The sequence below is a fragment of the Cottoperca gobio genome, chromosome 13 (genome assembly GCF_900634415.1).
Source record: "Cottoperca gobio chromosome 13, fCotGob3.1, whole genome shotgun sequence".
Lineage (NCBI taxonomy): Eukaryota > Metazoa > Chordata > Actinopteri > Perciformes > Bovichtidae > Cottoperca > Cottoperca gobio.
In genome coordinates, this window is record NC_041367.1 from 7705085 (window position 1) to 7721939 (window position 16855).

At 42.0% G+C, this 16855-nt stretch overlaps 1 protein-coding gene across 1 annotated transcript in view; it reads left to right on the plus strand.

The window, feature by feature from the left end:
* grm5b (glutamate receptor, metabotropic 5b) overlaps positions 1–16855 on the plus strand; it is a 63604-nt gene that overhangs the window by 31048 nt on the left and 15701 nt on the right. Inside the window, exons 5-13 of the mRNA XM_029445895.1 lie at positions 8974–9209; positions 9916–10037; positions 10844–10968; positions 11099–11267; positions 11514–11640; positions 14959–15076; positions 15247–15433; positions 15634–15792; positions 16253–16378. Of these exons, the coding sequence (XP_029301755.1) occupies positions 8974–9209; positions 9916–10037; positions 10844–10968; positions 11099–11267; positions 11514–11640; positions 14959–15076; positions 15247–15433; positions 15634–15792; positions 16253–16378 (1369 nt within the window). The remainder of the gene's footprint in view (positions 1–8973; positions 9210–9915; positions 10038–10843; positions 10969–11098; positions 11268–11513; positions 11641–14958; positions 15077–15246; positions 15434–15633; positions 15793–16252; positions 16379–16855) is intronic.

Genomic DNA, 16855 nt, shown 5'->3' on the forward strand with positions numbered 1-16855 from the left:
ATTTGATGAAGAAGCTGTTCACTAGACAGGAATACCCTTTGCAAAACTTTGATAATATTTAGCTGTTGACCTCTTTCAATGCCCAGTTTACGGTTGCTTATTCTGAATACTGAAACCTGTTCTTTTCATGATATCATGGCTTCAGTCGGAGTTTCCATCAGAAACATTTTGCTCTCACACAGTGTTACCAAACATAAACACCAGCAGCAGAAAATCAAAGGAAGATCAATTTATTTCCACAGTTACAATATTTTCATGTACAACATCAGCATATCATGATCTTGGTTTTGCTGCTTCCTGTTTTAGGTTTAAAGGTTCACTCCCCTTTGTGTCATGTCTATTGTTACTTCCGGTCTGTGTTTTCCCGCCTCCTGTGATTTATTTGCCCCGTCTCATTAGATCCTTGTTGGTTCGTCTTCCCCTTTTCAATGTTACCTAGTGTGGTTCATGCTGTGCCATCGTCTCCATCCTGGTTTGTTCCCTCAGTTTTTGCATTGTGCTTTTTTGTATTTCAGCTTATCAAAATACAAAAATACTTTTCTCTTTATACAATTTGTCTTAAACTTTGTTAAATATAGTTCTAAATGCGTAAAAATGTGAGATAACAAAAGAGAGCTTTATTTATCAAAGCTTAAGACAAAGGGTATATAGCAAGTCTGAGCAGTCTATCATAAGCTGAAATATAAAAAAGCACAATGCAAAAACTGAGAGAACACCAGGTTACCTAGACACAGCATGAACCACACAACTGTTAACATGAACACAAACACAATATAAGCAACCTAACCAGGTAACATGGAAAAGGGGGAGACGAGCCGACAAGGAACACATGAGACAGTGTATATACACACGGACACTAATCACAAGAACGGGACACCGCTTGAGGAGGCATACAAAGACACAAGGGCAGGGTGATTTGACACATGACAATCAAATCAGGACGAGAGCAAACAATTAATGAAGGAGGAAAAATAAAGACTGGACGTAAATCTAGACATGACACGAGGAGAGTGTACTTTACAAAAATAAAACAGGAAGCAGGAAGAGCAAGCTCTCTAACGACACAAAGAAACACTCCCCAAAAAGCCTGAGCTCATAAGGAAATTGGGAAGAATCCTCAGAGAGAGAGATGGGTGTTGGCTGGGTGTTCATCAGGATCCTGAGGCGGGAAAAGATCCAATATTGATACTGTAGCTTATTGAAGGAGGTGTTGTTCTTGTTTTTTTTGTCCATGTTCAAAGGCACATTTGAGGGGTGGATCCAGCAGAGACCACAGCAGACAGAGGTTAGGTGGGCTCCATTGTATCTCACTCTACCTGAAGGTCTAACCTACTTAAAGGAGACCTGTGATAGGTAGTCTGAGGACAAGGAGCCGTAGCTCCTCCAGCGTGGCACGCTCATCGGGGTTTCTTTCCAGACACTTGTGCAGCAAAGTCTTTGCCTTTGAAAAGCAAGAAGGACAGCAGGAGATTAATATTTAAGTGGGCAGTTGATCCCATCAAAAAAAACAAATGAAATCTGAAGAATACATTTGTGTGTGTGTGTGTGTGTGTGTGTGTGTGTGTGTGTGTGTGTGTGTGTGTGTGTGTGTGTGTGTGTGTGTACCTGTGGACAGTGCACAGTTGATAGTAATGCATTTTTGGATGAGTGATAGTACAGCGCGCCAAGCAGCCAAACCGTGGCGGGACCTCCTGCTGCTGCCGCCATAGCAGCCGCCATAGCTGCCGCCATAGCAGAAGCCATGGCAGCCACCATAGCAGCTGCCATAGCAGCTGCCATAGCAGCCGCCATAGCAGCCGCCAAAGCAGCCTCCATAGCTGCTGCCATAGCAGCCTCCATAGCGGCCTCCATAGCGGCCGCCATAGCGGCCTCCATAGCGGCCTCCATAGCGGCCGCCATAGCGGCCGCCATAGCTGCCGCCATAGCGGCCTCCATAGCTGCCGCCATAGCAGCCTCCATAGCAGCCTCCATAGCGGCCGCCATAGCTGCCGCCATAGCAGCCGACGGTCAATCCAGTTCACACAACCTAAAGAATATGAACTAAACACACACAAAGGAAAAAACATTAAGATACAACTGAGGAAGGATGATGATGTTAAAACTAAAATACACATTGTTCATATTTCAAAGACAGGGTTTTTGAAGGAAAGAGGGAAACTATAGACTGGGTAAGAAAACTGGTAAATTGCATTATATTAAAATAAAGCATGTAACTTCTTCACTATCCATGAACACATTTTAAGGATATTAAAGGACTTTTTTATCAAATGCTGCGTAAATGTCTCCATAGTATTCTGTTTCTGCCGCCATAGCAGCCTCCATAGCTGCCGCCATAGCTGCCGCCATAACAGCCTCCATAGCTGCCGCCATAGCAGCTGCCATAGCAGCCTCCATAGCTGCCGCCATAACTGCTGCCATAGCTGCCGCCATAGCAGCTCCTATAGCAGCCGCCATAGCAGCCTCCATAGCTGCCGCCATAGCTGCCGCCATAGCTGCCGCCATAGCTGCCGCCATAGCAGCCTCCATAGCTGCCGCCATAGCTGCCGCCATAGCTGCCGCCATAGCTGCCGCCATAGCTGCAGCCGCTGTGCCATTGCTGCCGCTGTGCCATAGCAGCAGGGCCTTTCTCTTGACTCTCTTGACTCTTGATCCTGGCATCCTCCACTGACACCACACAGTGTTCAGTAGGGTTGGATAAGTTATTACTCCTCATCCTTTTTCCGGGGAACATTTCATCACCACTCCTCCTCTTCCTCACACTGACTGTTGCCTGCACATTGTTGCAGGGGTCAGCGGAGTGGCGAATGTAGCTTCTACCCTTTTTGGTCGGTGATGCTGTCTACTTGTTCTCCTCCGTGTCTTGAGATCCGTCAGTTTGGTCACTACAAATGAGAAAAACCCAGTGAACAACTTTTATTGATGTCATGCAAGTGCATTTAGTTACTAATAATGAAGCACTGGCTTGTATGTATGATGATCCATTTTGTTGATGTGCTCAGATTCACTACACATAAGAATTAACTTGTTGTTGTTACAGATTTTATGAGGTGAATTCAGGTGAAGCAAGCTAAATAAATAAGCGAATTAAAAGACTTAAGGCGAGAGACTTCAGGCAAAAACATTTGAGTATTATCTCTTGTGCAAAGTTAGAAGCCATGACTTTGTTGAAGTTTCAAAAACAATTATTGAACGATATAAATGCTTGCAGATATCCAGGTCTCAGTATGAGCGTGTACTGATTTACTGTGTCTGTGTGTCTAACGTACCACAAACTGTTCCATTCAGACTGTTCTGAAACATATGACATCATAATAAGAACCATTCCATAGAATGACCTAATTGGAATCGGAATCACAACATAAATTAGAATGCAGCTATGTGTCAATTAGGTTTTCACAGACAAGGACTTTGTATAACAGTGCATAGATAAACAAAGTAAGATGAATATAATGTAGATATAAATATGAACAAATATTTCAATTATTATTTTTTTATAAAGAAATGTGTACAAAAACATAAATATACAAAGAAAAATACAAAAATGTTTTGACGCGTTGTGAAAAATATGTACAGTATATGTGATTTAATAATGATGAGCTGTGCAGTTTTAGAAGTTGTAGTATTGAATTGTCAGAGGAATGTGCAATAGTTCACAGTACGGAGTATGAGGAACAGTTTGAAACGTACGGAGATACAGTCCCAATGTGACAAATACATTAATGTAACATGTAGTGTCAATGGGAGGGGATAAAGGTCTGTGTCAGCGTCGGTCACAGGACTTGTTAAACTGTTTTTGTGACGTGAGGTTTTGGTCCTAATGGAGAGGGGAGCGATGCAAACAGTTTGTGTCCAGGGTGGGAGGGGTCGGCCACAATCTTTCCTGCCCGCAGTCTAAAGTTCAGTCCAGAGGGGATGTATTTATTTTCAATTATTTTAATTATATATATATATAATATTTCTCTAGTGGAGATCAGGTGATTCATTTCATCCTATGTGGAGTGCATGGTCGTTCTCATTCACTGTTTTCCAGCACATTCAATGGTCCTCCCATTGTTAAGTGTATCTCTGTGCTTTGGTGCTCAAATAGCTGTTTGTTGTTGGTCCATCATCGCTGTGTGCAGTTTGAGAAGAAGAAAAAGGTTTTGATGTTACCTGATATATGCACAGTTCAATTCACTTACAATCAATATATGTATATATATATATATATATATATATATATTATAATATAATATATAATAATCTAAATTCTAAATCCTACAATATGATCATATGGGCTGTTGTAAATCATTACTCTCATTTTAACATATGTTCTGTGTAGTGTATGTGCATTGTTTTAACGCACAACACCATAAGTTATGTTTTCATTGAAATTTTAAGTTTTAGGCAAAAAATAAATAATTCAGCTACATAAATTGTGAATCAGTGCAACACAATAACTTTTTATTAACTGCTGCTTCCCACCCAAGATAGCATGTTTTTTTTAAATTAATTTAATGTGTCCCTTTTGATGATAGAGAGGATAGTGACAACGTGAGTTTTAAATGTTTCGTTTTATGCTAAATATATTGACAATTTCTCCATGGATTGTCATGAAATGTGATATATATATTTGACATTCATTGTCTCCAGAGGATGAATTCTAAAGACTTTGGTGATCGTCTGACCTTTCCACTAGCACCGCCAGCAGTTCAAATGTTCCCTTACAGCATAGATCACTGACAGGCGGACCGCGGTCCGAGTCCGGACTCAGACGCCGACCTATATGGACCCGGACCTATAATCGATAAATCATTCACTGCCCAACAACGTGCTGATGAATGTTCCCTCAGAGTTGCTTAGATTTTGGGTCAACACAAAAAAACATTTAGTGATGGAGGGGCAGTCAAGGAGTGCATGAGTGCAGGAGCTGAAGCTTTACTTGAGGAAACAAAGATGAACTTATGTCAGCATCATCGTTCTAAAGTTAAGCACTTTATTTTAAGATGTACAATTTTTCAAAAGCTATTTTATTTATTTTCTTTTAATTTTAAATGCAGCTTGAGAAGAACATTATACATATCTGCAGTATTATATATCTGTATAGTTCAATGTTAAGTGACAATAAATATTGTCAAAATGTTTTTGAATTATACTTTCTTTACAGTCAGTTGTTGATGACGTGCAGACGTTGATGCAGCTACTAGGCTACTTCAATATATATCACACTAATTCATAACGCAAGTTAGACATTATGATGTTTCGGACCTTTGCTTGAACCAATAGTAAATTCTCCATATCATGTTAAGTTAACTAGTTAAATTAACATTTATATATATATATCTATTAACCACATATGCAGTTACTGAAAAGGTATTTTGTGCTACAGTTATTACAGAAAAATAGCTATTTTGAGCTTCCCAAGCACATCGCCTTTTTTGACGCAAAGCGAGTCACCAAGATACCAAACAGGCGCAAGTGAAGACAGACCGCACTGTGTGTTTAAAAAAGGCGATCCTTGCTTTCATCCAGCTGTTGAAAATTCAGTAATGAGGATTGAAAATAAAAATCCTCCCTAAACAGAAGTCCCCACAGTATTGTTTAAATATGATACTTTGTCATATTAAGCACAACAGTGCTCAGAAACAAACCGGAGAACATTTATTGATTTACAAACATCAAGAATGTTTCAATTATAAAATAAACCTGTGTGATACAGAAGAAAACATATTGTTGTTATTTGTGTTTGAGTTACTGTGTTAACTGGGAAATTATTAAAATCACATTTCCTATGCTATTTAAGCTAGACAGAAGACCTAGCATTATCACGGTATAATTCAGTGGGAGTGAGAAGATGGTTTCAGGTGGTTATTCATGCAGGTGTGCTCGTGGGTGAATTTTGTCTGAATGTTGCCAGCGTTGCTTGTCATTTTGGCGTTTGAGAAGCTGCAGGTGTGACCTGCTGGGAAGCTTGCCAAGTAGGTGACAAGGGAAAGAAAGAAAGAAAGAAAGAAGAAAGAAAGAAAGAAAGAACCAAAAAAAGGACCCCAAAGGATAAGAAAACATGCAAATGCAGCACACGAGGGACACAACATGTGTAGACGTGAGTATGTGAATGTGTGCATAAGAGCAGAAATGAGAGAAACGGTAAGAAATGAGAGAAGACATATTGGCTGACGGGTGCAGTGGAATGTGAGAGTTGGAGGATTGGGAAGAAGAGGAGGGTAGAAGAAGAGGATGGTAGAAAAACAGAGCGAAGCGGCTCAAGGGAAAGCTGAAGGTGTTAAGAGAGGGCGAAAGAGAAGGATGAGGAGAGAAAAAGGAAGAAATCCGTCGACAGAGAAAGAGCTGATTAATAATTGATTATTTACTTCTGAATCTGTTTTCACTGCCTAAGTCTTCAATCTCTTTGGTATTGTCTTTATTTTTCTCACTTCTTTATTTCTCACTCTTCCACCCACTGCGTCTCTGTCAATACAACATTGTGTTAAACACAGACTCGGAACAAATAGCCTACTCAAGTGAAGACATCAAATCCTGTTCATTCTTCCCTCCGGGGGGCTACTGATTGATCCATTGTGAGGACATGCGGTTCGATGATAGCACTTTGTTGCTCTGCATGGGACAGCGTCCTCTGCATGACACCAGACCCAAAAAACAGTCAATGGTTTGTGAATCTCTTAAAGTTATAAGTATGTAGTAACATTGTGACTTTCGAATTGTTTACTTGAAATGATACCTGATACACACACTGGTGTCAGATAAACCAGTGGTCCCCAACCTTCTTGGCTTGTGACTCCTTAATATGAAGTAGGTCTAATATCTACCTGTGACCCATCGCAGGTGGGTCAGGTTGTATATGTCTCTGGGTTATCATCGAGCCACAAAATAAGGGATTGTGTCATTTTCAAAGGCCCAAAGAAGTAATCAAATATTAGAAATGTCTGAAAAATAAATATAATTTTGTGAAGCCAATGTTTTCTGCTTTCTATCCTGTTAATTGTCCTCTCAGATTAGTTTGTGACCACTTTGGGTGCCCCAAACCCAAAGTTGGGATCCACTTCCTTAAAACCACAACTGGTGATAATTTAGAATTTTTTCCAGAAACGTCATTAAAGCCCAAATAAATCAGTAAACATGCTCCTCAATAAATCTATGTCCACGAAAGTAGCCCTTTCTCACTTATCTATGACAACAAGCTAAACAAGCCTTAGCGACAGAACCGCTGTCAACCATACAAATATGAAACCATACTTTCACACCCACACTTCACACATTTATTTGGCTGCTTACAGGTCTTATCTATCCTGTAATGAATAGCCATCTAGAAAGGCTTCAACCGTGATTTATGACCACTGCTTGGAGGCGGAGGGTAACCAGAGGAACGACATAAATATAGAAGAAAAAGTTAGAGCGACACAAATGGTGGCAGAAGGCAGTTACACACACTCGCACAAACACTTTGGGTCTCCAATCAGACTGAGGCTGGAAGTCCTGCTGCAGGAGAAAATGAGTTTTGTTCTCTGGAGGCTCAAAGAGAAGGGGAAGAGAGAGAGAAAGAAAGAAAAGAGAATTTCTGCTGGAAGAGCTGAGGATCATTGTCCTGCTTGAGGCCATGTTGGCAGTAGTTGTGAAAGGAGGAAAGAAGATTTGTCTTTCACTTCCACTTCTCTCTCTTTCAGTTCCTCTCTTTATCTCTCTCTCTCTCACACACACACACACACACACACACACACACACACACACACACACACACACACACACACACACACACAGTGCCATCTGTGTCTCCTTGAGGAGCGGTAAACCCAAATCTCCACCCCCCCCAAAAAAAAGGCAAACTACAGTGCTATGCCTCCACAGTTTGTCAGTGTGTGTATTGTGAGGTAGTTATATTCATCTTGCTGGTGTCTGACGGGGCACGGCTGCTGAGCTGCAGCCAAAATACTCTATTTAACCTAGATCATCTCAACACCCGGGCTGGTGTGTGTGTGTGTGTCTGTGCGTAATGTTTATGCCTATTTGTCAGCGATATGATGAGTTTTGGACATCGCCCATAATGATGTAAGAGCTCCCTCCCACATGTCCTCTCTGCTAATCATTCTGTTTGTGCCTCCTTTCACTGATTTTTTTCCCTGATTTGCTTTTTGCTATTTCTGCCTCTGTCTCTCGCTGCTCTTCCTCGTCTTTTTGCTCATTCCATTTGCTCCTTGCTCTGAGGAAACTAGAACACTCACCAAGTAAATGTGTGTGTGTGTGTGTGTGTGTCATAGATTGTATTTGTTATAGTGACACGATGTTATCCTTGTGCTTCACCTCTCAACCTAACAATTTAATTTCATGCACACCCACACAACACCCATAGTTGTTTATTGTAATTCCAGCTCTCTGAAGAAAGCCCACCACTGTAACACCCACTCATCGTTGCATCTTGGTACAATACATGTTTCATGTACAATACACGCTCAGCTAATCAGATTGATTATTTTTTAACTAGCAGTATTAAATCCTATAGGTGCTGGCCCTATAAAAGGTCCGCAGACAGCACTCCTGCCAGAGGGCTCCTTTTTAGATTACAGGCTCTCTCTCAAAACTGGACTCTGAAAACTGAAATGGAGATCAGATAAGGTGTACGAGTTCTGGGAGGCTTATTCGAGCAGTTCCAACTGTCATCGAGGCAGTCCCATTATTTCAACCTTCAATTATAATAGAAAGACCAAAGACAATTTTCCCACATACAGTACACCACCTCAGGGTTGAGAGAAGGACGTCTGAAAAGCATAAAATGTCCAATTAAGTTCTCTAAACGGCTTGTGCAGCATAATCAGCATAAGTATTTTGGAATAATCAAATGATTCCACCACATTTTCCGAGGAAACAATGCAAATGTTGTTTTGATTGTGAAACAGCGGAGCGGGTATTTTCATTCTCACAATTAAATTGATGGAGTTTGCTAAACTTTTCTGCTTGTCTTGTCGTTTTGTTTCTTTGCAGTGATGGATGGGCGGACCGGTACGATGTAACAGATGGCTACGTTAGGGAAGCGGCGGGCGGTATTACCATCAAGCTCCAGTCGGCTGATGTGAAATGGTTCGACGAGTACTACCTTAAACTCCGTCCTGAAAACAACCTCAGGAACCCCTGGTTTCCGGAGTTCTGGCAGCATCGTTTCCACTGTCGACTTAAAGGTCACCCACAGGAGAGCATCAAATACAACCGCACCTGTGGCAGTGAGTACAGACACAAACAGCATGCTGTGGACATAGACAGCACAGGGTTCCTGAGTTACAGCTGTACTGTGCTTCTGTTTTAACCGCAACCATCTGGGGTACAGAGAGAGAGAGAGAGAGAGAGAGAGATAAAGAGGGGGAGAGAGAGGCTGCATTGATTCAACATAACAGCCTACACTAACAATCTGCATTTTGTTTCAGGATTTCATAATGGCCACTATTTATGCAAATAACATACAAACAGAATGGCTGAACACACGCACATACACACACATACGCATATGGATACACACAGCTTTCCGGTTCATCTGGAGAGATCCCTTGTGGCTGTGAGTGCACCTTCCCTTTATTTCTTTGTATTCGTCTCCCCCTATCTTTCTCTCTCTGTTTCAATTCCTCCATTCATAGGCAAAGCGGCGTGTGAGAGCCGCATCAAAGGGAGTCATGTCTCATGTATTCTAGTGAAATCCAAATGAACAGGACACAGAAAGAGGCAGACAGAAATGAGATGTGGAAGTGGGAAGTGGCCGATGAGAGAAGAAAGAGAGTGGTCTTTGATGTCAGGGGGGAAAAAAAAGCACCACGTGTTTCATAACACTAGAAGGGAAATTAAGAGTTTCTCTGATATACCTGCCTTTCTCTTTCCGTCGTTCCTCCCCAAACCAATCCTCCCTCCCCGCCCGACTCTACCCTCCCACCTCTGCAGAGCGAGAGTCGCTTCGGCAGCAGTATGCGCAGGACACTAAGATGGGCTTTGTCATAAATGCCATTTACTCGATGGCATATGGCCTGCATAACATGCAACGGGCACTCTGCCCAGGCTATCAGGTAGGTACTGCTCTGATGGATGAATGGAGGGACATACTAGGACAAAGCAAGGAGATAAAGGAGGGAGATGAAGGGGTGGAGAGGGGGAATGGTGGGACATAAAGAAAGTACCAGCTGGGTAGGCTGCCATATTAAATCTTGTTTCCTCGGTGGCCATCTTTTACTTATTGTCAGAATACATACACTTCACCGGGAAAGTGCAAGAACGAAACCTGGGGGATCGCTTATACTATATAAACATTACTTATTAGTATGTGTCCAGTTAAATAGAAAGGTACAGTTTTACATCAGTGCTGATTAACCTGTGATTTTGGCTCATATTATTTGTAATATTTGTGGGATTTACTTTAGATTTCATCCTTGCAGATACTGTATGTTAACTGGAATGCAATATGTCTGACAGGGACTCCATTCTGACTTAACGTCATGAGATTATCCAACTTGGCACTGTTCACTGTGTGGGGAAATGCTACGGTGAATGGACGTAATGGGACAGTCTTGGGATAGAAAACCCCCCTGCTACATTTACATTTTCATGAAACTTAGAGGGATAGTTCACCCTGTCTGCTGATGTTTTCATTGCATAACGATTGCCAATAATCATGTTTTGAACATACTTTACTGTAATTAAGCTGAGATTTAAAGGAATATTGTTGCCGTTCATATACCACTGCATACAGTTATTGTAATTGTATCAGCATGGATGTCCATTGAGCACCAGTTCTTTGTGAGCACACAAGAATACTTCCATAGAAAATAAAGGAACATTTCTGTTGGATATGACATGATTGTTCATGTATTTTAAGGGCCTGTGTGATGCCATGCGACCCATAGATGGTGCTACACTGCTGGACTTCTTGATGAAAACCAACTTCACAGGCGTCTCAGGGGAGGGAATCTTATTTGATGTGAACGGAGACTCACCTGGCAGGTACGCACTTAAACTCAACGAAACTGTCATGGATTTCTTCTTTATTTGGCCTTTGGGCTTGCATGGTATGACACGACTTATGGGTGTTAATGCGTTGGATGTGATCTGCACGTGTACCTTTCATCCACAGGTACGAAATAATGAATTTCAAAAAGATGGGGAAGGACTACTACGACTACATTAATGTAGGCAGTTGGGACAACAGAGGCTTGAAGATAGATGATGATGAAATCTGGCCTAACAAAGACGGCATGATCAAGTCAGTCTGCAGTGAACCCTGTGACAAAGGACAGATTAAGGTAAAATGGCGCATACGGATAAAACGTCTGGTTACATGGAGCATTTTTCCAGTATTTACTTTGCAGTTAGTAAAAGTCATTACAGGCTATATTGTACTGTGGAGTGTTTTCCATACATACAAATGTCTTGTAGGACAGTTAAACATAAATAAAAGGCTCCATGTAATACGGTGGCTGGAGAATTGCAAGCATGTACTCCACAAAGGTAAAGGTACACACAGACATTGTGCATTCTGTCCCCTCCAGGTGATCCGTAAAGGTGAGGTGAGCTGCTGCTGGACGTGCACTCCCTGCAAAGAAAATGAGTTTGTGTTCGACGAGTACACCTGCCGAGCCTGTGAACTGGGCTCCTGGCCTACTGATGACCTCACAGGTCAGTCGCTGTGTGTGTGTGTGCGTGTGTGTGTGTGTGTGTGTACGTGTCTGCATGTTTATTTATAACATAAATGTGCAATCTCAGAGACATTTCCGCTTTGCTAAGAAAATACTTGAATAGAAATACTGCAATGAGCACATGAAGCTGCAGTATTTTTGCCCACGCTCCTGCATGAAAACCCTGTAATACCAAACGCAATAATCGTGATGCTGCACGAAAGAAACCGTGAAATGACCGCTGATACGTGTGTGTGTGTGTGTGTGTGTGTGTGTGTGTGTGTGTGCATAATTGTGTGTAGGGTTATAGGATAAAAGATGTTTAGTAGAATTAGATAATTGGGTTTTCCCTCACACAGCTTGCCATTACTGCATATCATTATACAGTCCTGCAGCAACTAGATAGAGCGATACAATAGAGAGAGAAACTGAGAGACGATTTCTCCGTTTCACCCTCTCCTCCTCCTCCCCTCCACTTCCTCTTTCTCATCTCTTTAATTTGTTACCAACATGGTCACTGCTGTTTTAATTATTTTGCATCAAGAGCAGCTTCCAATGCAAATGCACTTCAGTTGCAATGGAAATCTATTTCCTCTCCATTGCGTTCGAAGCGGTTGAATATTGCCTTGTTATGCTTTCAGCTGTTCATTATACCACTTGCTAGCTCCTCACCATGCTCAATGATTAAAACATGAATCGAGCCCTGCTGAAAATTTAGATTGCGCTTCACTGCGAGAGAGAGAAGCATCCTTAAACTAAAACGGGGAACAAACCGGTGAGAAAATTGACAGTGAAAAAAGAGGGAGATAAAGAATCCAAAGAGTGATTGGGGTTACGTATTACTTTGTGTGTGTTTGTCTGTGCATGTCCATGTGTGCGAGTACGTGTATGCGACTCATTTCATCAACAATAAGTGCTGCGTGTCCCCCAGCGGGTCTATATGGAACAGTAATAATGAGGTGTAAACAAACTGCTTGCCCTGTTCCTCCAGCAGACATTTTGATCTGTCTCCCTCAGGCCAAAGGAAGGAATGAGAAAGATGAAGAGATAAAGAGGCAGCGAGTATAGGAGAGATAGATAGAGAGAGAGAGAGAGAGAGAGAGAGAGAGAGAGAGAGAGAGAGAGAGAGAGAGAGAGAGCACTGTGCTTTGAGAAAAAAGCATAGAAAGCAAAGGAGCGTTTTGGTGACAGCAATAGAGCAAGAAGAAGAGAGTGAGGGAAAAGTGACTTAGAAACATAAAGAGAAGGAAAAAGTGAGTCTGAAAGAGAGAGAGAGAGAGAGAGAGAGAGAGAGAGAGAGAGAGAGAGATGGAGATGAATAAAGGCTGTGACAGAAGCAGCAGCCAGGGAGAGTGAAAGGAGCAGTAAAAGGGAGGATTAGCTTTGGGATTTGAGCCTCTCCACTGATCGGTAAAGTTCCACAGTTTGAGTCTGAGAGTGTTTAAAGGAGTTTGCCTCAAAACTTTATATTGACTGAACCCTCCAAACGCCCCCCCCCCCCCCCCTCCCTCCCATCCCTTTAATGCACCAGTTTGGCTGAGGGTCAAAAACAACATGATTTCCTGCAGGTTCGTGAACTAATTAAGTATTAAAATGCAGACGTAGCCGATGCCTTTCGACTGCTCGGAGAAAACCCATGAGGAAAACACTGATCTGGGATTTTCGGCCTCAGCATCTACATTTATGTGGGCAGGATTAATTGGAGCCGGTGGGTGATCCTCAGCCCTCATTGTTAGGCAGGACAGGTACTGTAGTCCTTGTCTCTTAAAGAGGGGCTATGTTAAAGTAGTAAGAAAGCACTAACTACATGAAGTTGAACGGTTACATTTACATCCACTTAATTCCTAAAATAACTTTATTTCTCCTTATTTATGTATGGTTTATGTTTTGTCTTTAAACAAACCCAGGACCAAATGTTGCCATGATGACACACACAGACTCACAAAGTGAAAACAATACCAGCGTCGATGTCGCGGCTGGTAATTGTTATATGGATTCAATACCTCACACTGTGTTTTAGATTATACAGATAATATCCAAATGGCTGTTCAGTGATATAAGCCTGCGAGTGAGCCATATCCTCCGCAGAGTGCTTCCTCCTTCCTCTGTCAGTTAGTTTCCGTCCCCTTTGGCTCCGCAGCCATTACGGCTGCTGTTTATGCCCCGAAACGTAACCGCTTCTCTCATTTGATAAACTTCATTGACCGTGTTAAAGTTATTAAATGACTTAAGTCTTTTTTAATGACTCTTTCCCTCTCTCTTCGATTTGCAGTACTGTACGAACAGGTGTGTGTGTTTACATGCATGCTTGTGTGTTTGTCTGTGAGAGAGAGAAGCTGTAAGGGCAAGAGAGAAGCAAAGGGAGAAAGTAAGACGGAGAAAATGTATTGGGACAAAAAAGATTTCGAAAGAGTCGACGTGTGTCCCTGCTGCGACAGCATGTCTAGACCATCCAGCCGGATAATTTCAGCAAGCGTTAAGACAGTTCATAATTAGAACTGTCCCTTTAATTAATGCCACTTTATCTCCTCGCCTAGGAGGAACTGAGATGGAGGGAGGAAGGGGGAGGGATGAGGATAAAGGGAGATAAGGGAGATATTAGGGAGGGAAAGACAGGGACAGAGTGATGGATGAGGAATTACAAAGAAAAAGAGAGTGACAGGAAATGGATACAAAGATTGAATGGCAGGGGAACGAGAAGAAGGGGAGAAATAGAGACACAGATGGAGGGATAAGAAAGAAAGTTTGGACAACAGAGAAGCATCCAAGGTCAGAATGCATGCAGTCTGATGTAAGCGGCAAGGTATCAAAGAAAGAGGTGCCAGAGAAAAAGTGAAATCTTCACTTTGTGAGCAACAGTGAATAAGGAAGGAGGAATGCTGAATAATGGCGTGCAGATTGATGGTAACTAAATACTCATTCAGTTGAGTCAGTTTTTTTTAAACACTTTTCACTAGTTTGCTGGTGAGTTAGGAAGTTATTTACACTGAGATGCAGGCTGAAGGCTGAAGGCAATGCTGCTCAGTCAGTTCACAGTTGAGACTTTCCTCCCTGGTTACCTGCGGGTCCAACATACCCTGACCTGTGGAGGGTGTTAGTCACATAAACAAGTGTTGTACACTGATGCTCAACCTGCATCAGATGTGCGTCAAAGGTATAAGAGTGAAACATACATAATGATAAACATTTTTGGCAAAAGTATGTCAGTCTTAACTTAAGCTCACTCTATATTATCTAGTTATCCTGGTTTCACACACATCAGATGAACGTTTTTCATTCATTTAGTGTTAACTGCATCTCCACATACTTCCATCCCCAGGCTGTGACCCCATCCCGGTGGAGTACCTGCGGTGGGGAGACCCTGAACCCATTGCTGCTGTGGTCTTTGCCTGCCTCGGTCTAATGTTCACATTCTTTGTCACCGCAGTCTTCATCAGGTAATGAATCTCTCTGCCTCAGAAGTACAATGCGAGACTAGATAGATATACGGTACTATACATTCCTGCTTTCTTTTCTTAATCAGTTTTGAGTGTGTGTTTAAGTACTTGTACATATAATGTATTTCTACATGTCTTCACTTACATGTCTCTGCACATAATGTGTTCAGGTTCCGGGACACCCCAGTAGTGAAATCTTCCAGTAGGGAGCTGTGCTACATAATACTGGCAGGGATCTGCATGGGGTACATGTGCACCTTCAGCCTCATAACCAAACCCTATGTCATCCACTGCTACCTCCAACGACTGGGAATAGGCCTGTCACCTGCCATGAGCTACTCTGCGCTTGTCACCAAGGTACTGTGAGGATTGAGTTAAGGATTTTTAAAAATAAGAATGAGATGTAGGGTGCAGGAGTTGTAGCGCTAAATAGATTACTTCTAAAGACCTGGAGTACCCGCGTAGGAATAGAGAAAGCAAATGGTCAGAGTATAGATACAGTATGTTCAGTGTATATCATCATAAGGTCTCTGATGGCGTTTGCAATCTGACCCTAGACAAACCGCATCGCTCGGATCCTGGCTGGCAGCAAGAAGAAGATCTGTACCAAGAAACCTCGCTTCATGTCTGCCTGCGCTCAGCTCATCATTGCCTTCCTTCTCATACTGCTGCAGCTGGGCATCATCGTAGCTCTCTTCCTCATGGAGCCACCTAAGGTAAAGTGTGTGTGTGTGTGTGTGTGTGTGTGTGTGTGTGTGTGTGTGTGTGTGTGGGTGTGGGTGTGGGTGTGGGTGTGGGTGTGTGTGTTTCATTGGGATTGGGAGAAATATAAAGAAGAATCAAGAGTTACCTCAAAAAGATGCCTCATAATGAGGTGAGTCCATCACTAATGTTAAGACCATTTGACCCATAAAGGATTAGATTAATTATCAGATCAATGGGTATGTTAAAATACTAAATCATGTTGTTGTCTTTATGCAAAGCAGTTAAATAACCCTGCTCTAAGACTAAATGTTGGACATCTCAAGTCTCAAGTAATAAATGATTAATGCTTCCCCAATCTATTTTAATGATTAACATTATTCACAGTTTAATAAATGGTGCCTGTAGTAAAACCTCTGTCAAGCTTTTTTTCTTTTAATCATTGCCTTGTTTCCCCTCCGTCTGTCTCTATAGGTGATCCATGACTACCCCAGCATCCGCCAGGTCAACCTCATTTGCAACACCAATAACCTGGGTGTGGTTGCCCCGCTGGGATACAATGGCCTGCTCATCCTCAGCTGCACCTTCTATGCCTTCAAGGTACTAGCTGAAGTGTTTATTATTGTACATTACTATGTATGTTTTGCTGTAAATCAATGTCACAAAAGTGTCAGTGAAGTAGCTGCTTGAGATCCACAGCTCCAAGGACACATGTTGTTATTTGTAGGAACATACGCTACATGCTACTTCATGTTGCTTTATATGAGAGAAGTCACACAGACATAACCTGAAAGCAATAATTGAACCACTGTTTGTGTTCGGTGCTCTACCTCTTCCAACAGCAGTAAATTAAATTGTATTGAACTCAACACATTAAAAAGTCAATGTTTGAGTCTAGGTGGCCTGCAGCCATCCATTTTCCAAGCACATAAATGAACACATGTTTATGAACACAGCAGCAGAGAAAACCAATACAACTCACTTGAACATAATGGTATGGTTAGCATCTGATTTATAACGGTAATGCAAAGGCAGAGCGTTAGCCGTGTGTAACAGTGTGTATCTGCCTGTAATGAA